The sequence below is a fragment of the Mus musculus genome, chromosome 8, assembly GCF_000001635.26.
Source record: "Mus musculus strain C57BL/6J chromosome 8, GRCm38.p6 C57BL/6J".
NCBI classification, from domain to species: Eukaryota; Metazoa; Chordata; class Mammalia; order Rodentia; family Muridae; genus Mus; species Mus musculus.
This window is the reverse complement of record NC_000074.6, coordinates 27,476,140-27,488,849: the sequence shown is the minus strand read 5'-3', so window position 1 is coordinate 27,488,849 and position 12,710 is coordinate 27,476,140. Positions and strand designations below refer to the sequence as shown.

Sequence of the window (12,710 nt, the reverse complement as noted above, 5' to 3'; positions counted from 1 at the left end):
AACCCAAAGTTATCAAAAAAGACAAGGAGGGGCACTTCATACTCATCAAAGGTAAAATCCTCCAAGAGGAACTCTCAATTCTGAATATCTATGCTCCAAATGCAAGGGCAGCCACATTCATTAAAGACACTTTAGTAAAGCTCAAAGCATACATTGCACCTCACACAATAATAGTGGGAGACTTCAACACACCACTTTCATCAATGGACAGATCGTGGAAACAGAAACTAAACAGGGACACAGTGAAACTAACAGAACTTATGAAACAAATGGACCTGACAGATATCTACAGAACATTTTATCCTAAAAGAAAAGGATATACCTTCTTCTCAGCACCTCACGGGACCTTCTCCAAAATTGACCATATAATTGGTCACAAAACAGGCCTCAACAGATACAAAAATATTGAAATTGTCCCATGTATCCTATCAGATCACCATGGCCTAAGACTGATCTTCAATAACAACACAAATAATGGAAAGCCAACATTCACGTGGAAACTGAACAACACTCTTCTCAATGATACCTTGGTCAAGGAAGGAATAAAGAAAGAAATTGAAGACTTTTTAGAGTTTAATGAAAATGAAGCCACAACATACCCAAACATATAGGACACAATGAAAGCATTTCTAAGAGGGAAACTCATAGCTCTGAGTAGCTCCAAGAAGAAACGGGAGAGAGCACATACTAGCAGCTTGACAACACATCTAAAAGCTCTAGAAAAAAAGGAAGCAAATTCACCCAAGAGGAGTAGACGGCAGGAAATAATCAAACTCATGGGTGAAATCAACCAAGTGGAAACAAGAAGAACTATTCAAAGAATTAACGAAACGAGGGGTTGCTTCTTTGAGAAAATCAACAAGATAGATAAACCCTTAGCTAGACTCACTAGAGGGCACAGGGACAAAATCCTAATTAACAAAATCAGAACTGAAAAGGGAGACATAACAACAGATCCTGAAGAAATCCAAAACACGATCAGATCCTTCTACAAAAGGCTATACTCAACAAAACTGGAAAACCTGGACGAAATGGACAAATTTCTGGACAGATACCAGGTACCAAAGTTGAATCAGGATCAAGTGGACCATCTAAACAGTCCCATATCCCCTAAAGAAATAGAAGCAGTTATTAATAGTCTCCCAGCCAAAAAAGCCCAGGACCAGACAGGTTTAGTGCAGAGTTTTATCAGACCTTCAAAGAAGATCTAATTCCAGTTCTTTACAAACTATTTCACAAAATAGAAGTAGAAGGTACTCTACCCAACTCATTTTATGAAGCCATTATTACTCTGATACCTAAACCACAGAAAGATCCAACAAAGATAGAGAACTTCAGACCAATTTCTCTTATGAATATCGATGCAAAAATCCTCAATAAAATTCTCGCTAACCGAATCCAAGAACACATTAAAGCAATCATCCATCCTGACCAAGTAGGTTTTATTCCAGGGATGCAGGGATGGTTTAATATAAGAAAATCCATCAATGTAATCCATTATATAAACAAACTCAAAGACAAAAACCACATGATCATCTCGTTAAACGCAGAAAAAGCATTTGACACATTCCAACACCCATTCATGATAAAAGTTTTGGAAAGATCAGGAATTCAAAGCCCATACCTAAACATGATAAAAGCAATCTACAGCAAACCAGTAGCCAACATCAAAGTAAATGGAGAGAAGCTGGAAGCAAGCCCACTAAAATCAGGGACTAGACAAGGCTGCCCACTTTCTCCCTACCTTTTCAACATAGTAATTGAAGTATTAGCCAGAGCAATTCGACAACAAAAGGAGATCAAGGGGATACAAATTGGAAAAGAGGAAGTAAAAATATCGCTTTTTGCAGATGATATGATAGTATATACAAGTGACCCCAAAAACTTTACCAAAGAACTCCTAAACCTGATAAACAGCTTCGGTGAAGTAGCTGGATATAAAATAAACTCAAACAAGTCAATGGCCTTTCTCTATACAAAGAATAAACAGGCTGAGAAAGAAATTAGGGAAACAACACCCTTCTCAATAGTCACAAATAATATAAAATATCTCGGCGTGACTCTAACTAAGGAAGTGAAAGATCTGTATGATAAGAACTTCAAGTCTCTGAAGAAAGAAATTAAAGAAGATCTCAGAAGATGGAAAGATCCCCCATGCTCATGGATTGGCAGGATCAACATTGTAAAAATGGCTATCTTGCCAAAAGCAATCTACAGATTCAATGCAATTCCCATCAAAATTCCAACTCAATTCTTCAACGAATTAGAAGGAGCAATTTGCAAATTCATCTAGAATAACAAAAAACCTAGGATAGCAAAAACTCTTCTCAAGGATAAAAGAACCTCTGGTGGAATCACCATGCCTGACCTAAAGCTTTACTACAGAGCAATTGTGATAAAAACTGCATGGTACTGGTATAGAGACAGACAAGTAGACCAATGGAATAGAATTGAAGACCCAGAAATGAACCCACACACCTATGGTCACTTGATCTTCGACAAGGGAGCTAAAACCATCCAGTGGAAGAAAGACAGCATTTTCAACAATTGGTGCTGGCACAACTGGTTGTTATCGTGTAGAAGAATGCGAATCGATCCATACTTATCTCCTTGTACTAAGTTCAAATCTAAGTGGATCAAGGAACTTCACATAAAACCAGAGACACTGAAACTTATAGAGAAGAAAGTGGGGAAAAGCCTTGAAGATATGGGCACAGGGGAAAAATTCCTGAACAGAACAGCAATGGCTTGTGCTGTAAGATCGAGAATTGACAAATGGGACCTAATAAAACTCCAAAGTTTCTGCAAGGCAAAAGACACCATCAATAAGACAAAAAGACCACCAACAGATTGGGAAAGGATCTTTACCTATCCTAAATGAGATAGGGGACTAATATCCAACATATATAAAGAACTCAAGAAGGCGGACTTCAGAAAATCAAATAACCCCATTAAAAAATTGGGCTCAGAACTGAACAAAGAATTCTCACCTGAGGAATACCGAATGGCAGAGAAGCACCTGAAAAAATGTTCAACATCCTTAATCATCAGGGAAATGCAAATCAAAACAACCCTGAGATTCCACCTCACACCAGTCAGAATGGCTAAGATCAAAAATTCAGGTGACAGCAGATGCTGGCGTGGATGTGGAGAAAGAGGAACACTCCTCCATTGTTGGTGAGATTACAGGCTTGTACATCCACTCTGGAAATCAGTCTGGCGGTTCCTCAGAAAATTGGACATAGTACTACCGGATGATCCAGCAATACCTCTCCTGGGCATATATCCAGAAGATGCCCCAACCGGTAAGAAGGACACATGCTCCACTATGTTCATAGCAGCCTTATTTATAATAGCCAGAAGCTGGAAAGAACCCAGATGCCCCTCAACAGAGGAATGGATACAGAAAATGTGGTACATCTACACAATGGAGTACTACTCAGCTATTAAAAAGAATGAATTTATGAAATTCCTAGCCAAATGGATGGACCTGGAGGGCATCATCCTGAGTGAGGTAACACACTCACAAAGGAACTCACACAATATGTACTCACTGATAAGTTGATATTAGCCCCAAACCTAGGATACCCAATATATAAGATACAATTTCCTAAACACATGAAACTCAAGAAAAATGAAGACTGAAGTGTGGACACTATGCCCCTCCTTAGAAGTGGGAACAAAACACCCATGGAAGGAGTTACAGAGACAAAATTTGGAGCTGAGATGAAAGGATGGACCATGTAGAGACTGCCATATCCAGGGATCCACCCCATAATCAGAATCCAAACGCTGACACCATTGCATACACTAGCAAGATTTTATCGAAAGGAACCTGATGTAGCTGTCTCTTATGAGACTATGCCGGGGCCTAGCAAACACAGAAGTGGATGCTCACAGTCAGCTATTGGATGGATCACAGGGCTCCCAATGGAAGAGCTATAGAAAGTACCCAAGGAGCTAAAGGCATCTGCAACCCTATAGGTGGAACAACATTATGAACTAACCAGTACCCCGGACCTCTTGACTCTAGCTGCATATGTATCAAAAGATGTCCTAGTCGGCCATCACTGGAAAGAGAGGCCCATTGGACTTGCAAACTTTATATGCCCCAGTACAGGGGAATGCCAGGGCCAAAAAGGGGGAATGGGTGGGTAGGGGAGTGGGGGTGGGTGGGTATGGGGGACTTTTGGTATAGCATTGGAAATGTAAATGAGCTAAATACCTATTAAAAATGGAAAAAAAATTTAAAAAAAAGTAAAGAAAACCAGAAGATCCTGGAAAGATGTCATACAGACCCTAAGAGAACACAAATGCCAGCCCAGGATACTATACCCAGCAAAGCTCTCAATTACCACAGATGGAGAAACCAGTATATTCCATCACAAAACCAAATGTATACAATATCTTTCCACAAATCCAGCCCTACAAAGGATAATAGAAAATACCAACACAAGGAGGAAAACTATCATCACCCTAGATAAAGCAAGAAAGTAATCCTTCAGCAAACCTAAAAGAAGATAGCCACACAAACATAATTCCACCTCTAACAACAAAAATAACAAGAAGTAAAAATCACTTTTCCTTAATATCTCTTAACATCAATAGACTCAATTCCCCCCAAAAGACATAGACCAACAGACTGGATAGTAAACAGGACCCAGCATTTTGCTGCAGACAGGAAATGCATCTCAGTGACAAAGACAGACACTACCTCAGTGTAAAAAGTTGGAAAACAATTTTCCAAGCAAATGGTCCCAAGAAACAAGCTGGAATAGCCATTCTAATATCGAATAAAATCAATTTTCAACCAAAAGTTATCAGAAAAGATAAGAAAGGACACTTCATACTGGTCAAAGTACAAACCTACCAAAAAAGATAAGAAGGGACACTTCATACTCATTAAAGGTAAAACTTACCAAAATGAACTCTTAATTCTGAACATCTATGCTTCAAAAGCAAGAGCACCCACATTCATAAAAGAAACTTTACTAAAACTCAAAGCACACATCGCATCCCACACAATAATAAGGAGAGCCTTCAACATCCCACTCTCATCAATGGACAGATCCTGGAAAAAGAAACTAAACAGAGACACAGTGAAACTAACAAAAGTTTTGAAACAAATGGATCCAACAAATATTTATAGAAAATTTCATCCTAAATCAGAAGAATACACCTTCTACTCAGTACCTCACTGTACGTTCTCCAAAACTGACCGTATAATTGGTCACAAAACAGGCCTCAACAGACACAAGAAGATTGAAATAATCCCATGCAACCCTATCATATCACCAAGGGCTAAGACTGGTCTTAAATAGCAACAAAAACAAAAACAAAATGAAAAGCACACATACACATGGAAACTGAACAACACTCTATTCAATGATCACTTAGTCAAGGAAGAAATAAAGAAAGAAATTAAAGACTTTTTAGAATTTAATGAAAATGGAAGACATCTTACCAAAACTTATGGGACAGAATGAAAGCAGTGGTAAGAGGAAACTTCATAGCTCTAAGTGCCTCCAAAAAGAAACTGAGGAGAGCTTACACTAACAGCTTGACAGCACACCTGAAAGCCCTAGAACAAAGAAGCAAATACACCCACGAGGAGTATATGGCAGGAAATAATCAAACTCAGGGCTGAAATCAACCAAATAGAAACAAAAAGAACTATACAAAGAGTAACAAAACCAGCTGGTTTTTTGAGAAAATCAACAAGATAGATAAACCCTTAACCAGACTAACCAGAGGGCACAGAGACAGTATCCAAATTAATAAAATCAGAAATGAAAAGGGAGACATAATAATGAAATATATCTTAAAATAATTATTCTATTTATTGAATATTAATAGTTGGAAATATTAAAATCATGTTCTACAAAAAGAAAAAAGATAACTCCTTGGGGAATCTAGAAAATGTACAGAGAAACTGGACTTTGGGGGTGGGGGTAAGAGATGGGCTACGTACCTGGCATTGGAAAAGGCTATTACTTAAAAATGAAGATGCATTAATTCCTAAGTATTGGAGGTAAGTATTGTACTGCACAGCTATCAAGAGAATTTGACAATAGAAGAATCTAAATAATGAAACTTTTCTTGCTTCTCTGTACTTATTGACAACAGAGGAGTGGTCAGCCTTACTTGGTTGGCTTTGGGAGGAGAGTCTCTTCCTTTTCCCTAGCTCTCTACAAATTTCTAGCATGCAGAAATTGGGATTGCATTTTCCTCAGGAGACAAAAACTTCAAAATGATCACCAACATTAATCTGAACCCATCAAAAATAACCTTTAATGTATGGTTTTCCAATTTATCATAACTTAAAACTCATGTGTGCCTCCAGATAACCTCAGTGCACACAAGGCTGTGAGGTGGTGGTTTTAGTAGTGACTGAAAACTCTCTGTTATGAGGGCTGGAGAGATAGCTCAGCAGTTAAGAGCACCAACTGCTCTTCCAGAGGTCCTGAGTTAAATTCCCAGCAACCACATGGTAGCTCACAACCATCTGTAATAGGATCTAATGCCCTCTTCTGGTGTGTCTGAAGACAGCTACGGTGTAGTTATATACATAAAATGAATAAGTCTTTAAAAAAAAAAATAAGTCTCTTTTATACCATGATATAAACATAAGATGCTTTATAATGTATACCCATCTATTTTTGTCAACACAGCTGCTCCAAGCTATTTATGAGCCTAGCTTTCAGTTCTTCCTTCTCCACTGAACATACTAAACACATGGTTAAAGGGGGAAGAAATACCCAAAGTTGCATAGGTAGAGAAGGACTTGGGTCTGAAAGGGGTTGGATCACCAGCAATGAATATGATCAAAACACCTTGCATATAATGCAAATAACAAATAATGTTTTCAACTTTGGCAATAGATATTATACAGTTTAAGGATATTCTAAAGTTTTGGAGTTTGTGGTTTTGTTTTTGTTCTGAGGGTCTGGCTGTGTGGCTTTGGATGTCCTGGAACTCACTATGTGACATTTTATAACAAAGTAAAAATGTTTTATTAAACATTAAGTATTTAGATATCTATCCGGTAGAATTTATTAATTCTATCAAGTAATCTAAAATCTGCTTCCTGAGACTCATGCCATATTACTAAACAAAAGAAAATAAAATTATGTGATATTTAAAATTAAATGTTTTCATACCAAAGGGTGGTCATTTTCACTTTCATGAGACACATCTTCTTCTACTGACATCAATTCTAACTCTGTTTCTGTTGGCAAACACATTTATTAATTCTACAGAAATCATATAGATCAATAGCTTGCATAATAATATGAGTGTTTAAATTAGCTAAAATAACATATTGCTCCTTTCTGATTAAGAATTTCAACTAAGTATATAAGGCGCTGGGTCTTTCCAGCTCTCCAAGCTGTCACCATTTCCTCAGACAAGCAGCAGAGGGCACCATGCTCAGAGCATAAGAGCATTCTGAAGATTTGCACACAAATTCACCTACTCAGTCGAAATGACTAAAGCTCCCAGAAACAAATTTCCAAGTACCCTAGCAACAAATAAATTCATAATGTGTATTAACTTTTGCTTGTAATGTTACATTTTAAACAGCCTGCTAATCATTTTGATCACAAAGTAACAGCTAAGGCACACATGTTCATCTGTGATCACATGGTTTCTGACATGTGAAATTGTTTTCACCTGTAATCAGACAAATTTCTTCTTCCAAGACTCAAACTAATACATGAAATATTCCCTGGCTATACTTTTTCTTTGACGACTTCAATACTTCAGTGACTTTTCATTGTAACTATAAATTACTTCTTCCCATGTCCCTCCTTCCCACCCTGGCACTAGAGCTGTCCACCTTTCACACCATAGCTGTATAGTCAGTTTTCCTGATTCTGTGCAAAAAATTATTTTTGTGCCCTCATAGGAAATGGCATGAAGTTTTGCAAAATGGAAATGAAATATTAGTGGTGGATTTTCTAGAGTTAATGGGTAATTTAAAAATTAACAGGTAAGGTGAAGAAACTACAGAACTTTCTAGAGGAAAAATTAAGGGAAAAAAGGTGACACCAGGCTACTTATAAGTATCTTTGGCTTTGAAACATAAAGTCAATTGTGCAACAGTAAAGCTGTAATAACTGATTTGTGGTTACAGATAGAATCTATGACGGATTAGCAGGTTCAACTGACAGGAACACACACACACACACACACACACACACACACACACACACACACTCCAGACAGCAAGCTGACTGGATGTACAAGTAGAAATGAAATTGCTTTTCTTGAGTTTTTAGGAAATAATAGGCTGCTTTGTGCACACACTGGTCCAAAACTTCCTAAGCAAAATGAATGAATGTCTAGTCTGGTTTTCTCAGATATCTGAGTTTACAGTGTGCAGCACAGTATCCAGTGCTCCAAAGAGCATTTTTTTAACTGTATAAAAAAAAACTCATGGGTATCATAACCACCCTCTGTAAATCCTCATGACAGAGATCTCACAGTGGAAGAATGGGACACTGAAATGCAAAATGGAAACAACTTGTCCAACGTGTATTTTACAGATCGTGCACGCACAAATTCTCCTTTTGAAAACATAGATGCTACTCCTATCGCTTACGTCAGATCATACCGTCAACTTGGGGAGGAAACAGAATTATGGTGATGAAGTCCACAAACTTTTCAAACACTTCATTTTGATCCAAAATGATCCCCTTCACAAAGTGTACCTGAAGGCAACAGCTTGATCCTTTCCACTGCTTCATTTGTAACAGAGTCTCTGACTTCGGCAGCAGACTAAATAGATTTTAAAAGCAAGATATTTAAATGTTTTACTCATCTATATCACATAGTGCATATTTAATAATTCACGATAAAATAAAAAGCTTATTACCTCTGAAGATGGATCTTTCTCAACCCATGCTAAAATGCAAAGAGAAATATGATCATTTCTATGCCAATACAATTCCAGTCATATGCTCATAAAGAATTAGGATGGAATTAAATTCTCATTCTTAGATTTTCAACTGTTAACTCTGTGGTTTGAATATCTGGAAGATTTTTACAGATATGGACAGCAACAAAGATGAAAAACACACCCATGACATTTAGACATGTCTCAGTGGTTAAAAGCATTTCTTAGTCTCCAGAGGACCCAAGTAGAGTTCTCATCACCCACAACTAGTGGCTCACAGCTGCCTGTAACTCCAGCTCCAGGGGATCCAGTGTCATCTTCTGACCCTGGCTGGCACTCTTATACACATGGTAGACATTCAATCAGAAATTTAAATATAGAAGATATGGGCACAGGGGGAAAAATCCTGAACAGAACATCAATGGATTGTGCAATAAAATCGAGAATCGACAAATGGGACTTCATAAAATTGCAAAGCTTCTGTAAGGCAAAAAACACTGTCAATAAGACAAAAAAGCCACCAACAGATTGGGAAAGGATCTTTACCAATCCTAAATCTGATAAAGGACTAATATCCAATATATATATATATAAAGAACTCAAGAAGCTGGACTCCAGAAAATCAAATAACCCCATTAAAAAATGGGTACAGAGCTAAACAAAGAATTCTCAACTGAGGAATACTGAATGGCTGAGAAGCACCTGAAAAATGTTCAACATCCTTAATCATCAGGAAATGCAAATCAAAACAACCCTGAGATTCCACCTCACACCAGTCAGAATGGCTAAGATCAAAAATTCATGTGACAGCAGATCCTGGCAAAAATGTGGAGAAAGAGGAACACTCCTCCATTGTTGGTGGGATTGCAAGCTGGTACAACCACTCTGGAAATCCGTCTGGCGGTTCCTCAGAAAATTGGACATAGTACTACCGGAGCATAGTGCAATACCTCTCCTGGGCATATATCCAGAAGATGTTCCAACTGGCAATAAGGATACATGCTCCACTATGTTCATAGCAGCCTTATTTATAATAGCCAGAAGCTGGAAAGAACCCAGATCTCCCTCAACAAAGGAATGGATACAGAAAATGTGGTACATTTACACAATGGATTACTAGTCTGCTGTTAAAAACAATGAATTTATGAAATTCTTAGGCAAATCTAGAGGGTATCATCCTGAGTGAGGTAACCCAATCACAAAAGAACTCACATGATAAGCACTCACTGATAAGTGGATATTAGCCCAGAAACAGAATACCCAAGATACAATTTGCAAAACACATGAAACTCAAGAAGAAGGAAGACCAAAGTGTGGACACTTCGCTCCTTCTTAGAATGGGGGAGAAAATACCCATGGAAGGAGTTACAAAGACAAAGTTTGGAGCTGAAATGGAAGGAAGGACCACCCAGAGACTGCCCCAACCGGGAATCCGTCCCATAATCAGCCACCAAATGCAGGCACAATTGCATATCCAGCAAGATTTTGCTGACAGGACCCTGATATAGCTGTCTCTTGTGAGGCTATGCCAGTGCCTGGCAAATACAAAAGAGGATGCTCACAGTCATCTATTGGATGGAACACCGGGCCTTCAATGGAGGAGCTTGAGAAAGTACCCAAGGAGCTAAAGGGGTCTGCAACCCTAGAGGAGGAACAACAATATGAACTAACCGGTACCTCGAGGTCGTGTTTCTAGCTGCATATGTAGCCGAAGATGGCCTAGTTGGCCATCTTTGGGAGGAGAGGCCTTTGGTCTTGCAAAGATTATATGCCCCAGTAGTGAGAAATGCCAGAGCCAGGAAGTGGGAGTGGGTGGGTTGGGGAGCAGGGTGGGGGGAGGGTATAGGGGACTTTCAGGATAGCATTTGAAATACAAGTGAAGAAAATATCTAATAAAAACATTGTTTAAAAAAAGAAATTTAAAAATAAATGAAATATACTTAAGGGAAAAATCTGTGCAAAATTAATAAAAAATACAAATTTTAGCATGACACAAATTAACCTGTAATGGTTTTTTAAATAGTCCAAAGTTTAATTTGAAGGAGAAAAAGACTTGAACAAAAATTCAAGAGAAAATATACAAATGAATACTGAAAGTTGTCCAACTACATTAATGTTTGGAAAATAAATATTAAATTATAATCAATTATGGAAAACCAAACACCCACTATAACAGCTGAAGTTTAAAACTGACTATATGAAGTATGGATAATGATGGGGGCCAAATGAAACTCAAACATTTCTGGTCATGGAAATTGGCACAACCACTTTTGATAATAATTTGGCAGTTATTACACAGCCAGAATCCAAATGTAAACAAAGAAAGTATCTAATAAAAAAAAGAAAAATTCATTTGATTAATATATCATACTTTGATTTTATATTTACATATTGATGGGTATTTAGGGTTTTTTTTTTTTTCACTTTGGGGCTAAATGAAGCACGGCCTTATGTCAGCCCATAATTTTCTAACTTGAGTAAATATGCTTAGTAAGTGGGGATTGGTGTGCTGTATGGTATGTAATGTTTGTCACCTCCCAGATTAGAATTGTGTGATGGTGTTTCTTACTGTTTGAAGAATCGCTAATGTCCATTAAAGCAGACACATTTAGAAAGGCAAATGTCTCATGTTTTGTCTCATGTTTAGTAGCATGTAGACTTGCATATGTATAAATGGCATAAAAGTAGAGATGGTATTGGAGGAGCACAGGAGAAGGGATAAGGCAGAACAACAGATTGTTAGTGGGGAGCAAAAATGAACAAAGTAAAAATGCATGGTGAAATGTTGTAATTAAATAAAGTAGAATATCTCTAGAATTGAAAATAGTCTTAGGGGTTAGACAGATGGCCCCATGGTTAATTGCTCTGGCAACACTTATAGGGGACCTGAGTTCGATTCCCAACACCTTCACAGTATCTCACAACCATCTGTAACTCCAATTCCAGGAAATCAATGCCCTCTTCTGGCCTCCACTGGTACTTTCATTCACACAAATAAATAATATATTGAATCTTTAGAAATAAATGAATAAAGTTTCCAGAAACAAATTTCCAAAGTACCTTAGCAACAAACAAATTCATAATGTGTATTAGGCTTTATCTTATAATGTTACACTGTAAACAATCTACTGATCATTTTGATCACAAAGTAACAGCTAAGCCACACATGTTCATCTGTAATCACATGGTTTCTGACATGTGAATTTGTTTTCGCCTATAATCAGACAAATTTTTTCTTCCAAAACTCAAAACTAATGCATGAAGTGTTCCCTGGCTATACTTTTCCTTTGTCGGCTTCAATACTCCAGTGACTTTTCACTTTAACTACAAATCACTTCTTCCCATGTGTCTCCCTGTCACCCCTGCACTAGAGCACTTACAAAGATGGGAATCTAGTTGTTCTAATATGATGAACCAAACAAGTCAAAGGTGGGACTTTGGTTTCTAATCCTGGAGAAGACGAAAGACTTTGGGTAGGACAAAACCAATTCCTGAGGGTATATTATTTTTCTTTTTCTATTTATTAAAATATTTTCATATGATAAAAATAAATAAGCAAAAAATAATTTTAATAACACACTCTTCTATATCCAGTTATTTGTTAATACTGATAATTTATCTATTCAACGTACATCTTCAGAGTCTGGCGATTATGGAGAGGTGATGTCTGACTGCAGTTTACTAAATTTGACATTCCTTCAACCCACCACTTTTGCCAGGAGCAGCAATTACCTCATCTTTGGTGGGAATACACATATATTGAAGTCATCTGAACTCAGTTCATTTACATTCCTTGGTTAATTCAGATTAACTA

At 37.5% G+C, this 12,710-nt stretch overlaps 1 protein-coding gene across 3 annotated transcripts in view; it reads right to left on the bottom strand.

Annotated features, from left to right (window-relative positions):
- Nucleotides 1–12,710, bottom strand: part of Poteg (POTE ankyrin domain family, member G) — a 135,084-nt gene that overhangs the window by 93,868 nt on the left and 28,506 nt on the right. For all 3 annotated transcript variants that reach the window (XM_011242159.3, XM_006509192.4, NM_027618.1), the window contains exons 11-13: nt 8,876–8,904; nt 8,712–8,778; nt 7,161–7,228 (exon numbers count right to left, since the gene is read on the bottom strand). In XM_011242159.3, the coding sequence (XP_011240461.1) occupies nt 7,161–7,228; nt 8,712–8,778; nt 8,876–8,904 (164 nt within the window). The remainder of the gene's footprint in view (nt 1–7,160; nt 7,229–8,711; nt 8,779–8,875; nt 8,905–12,710) is intronic.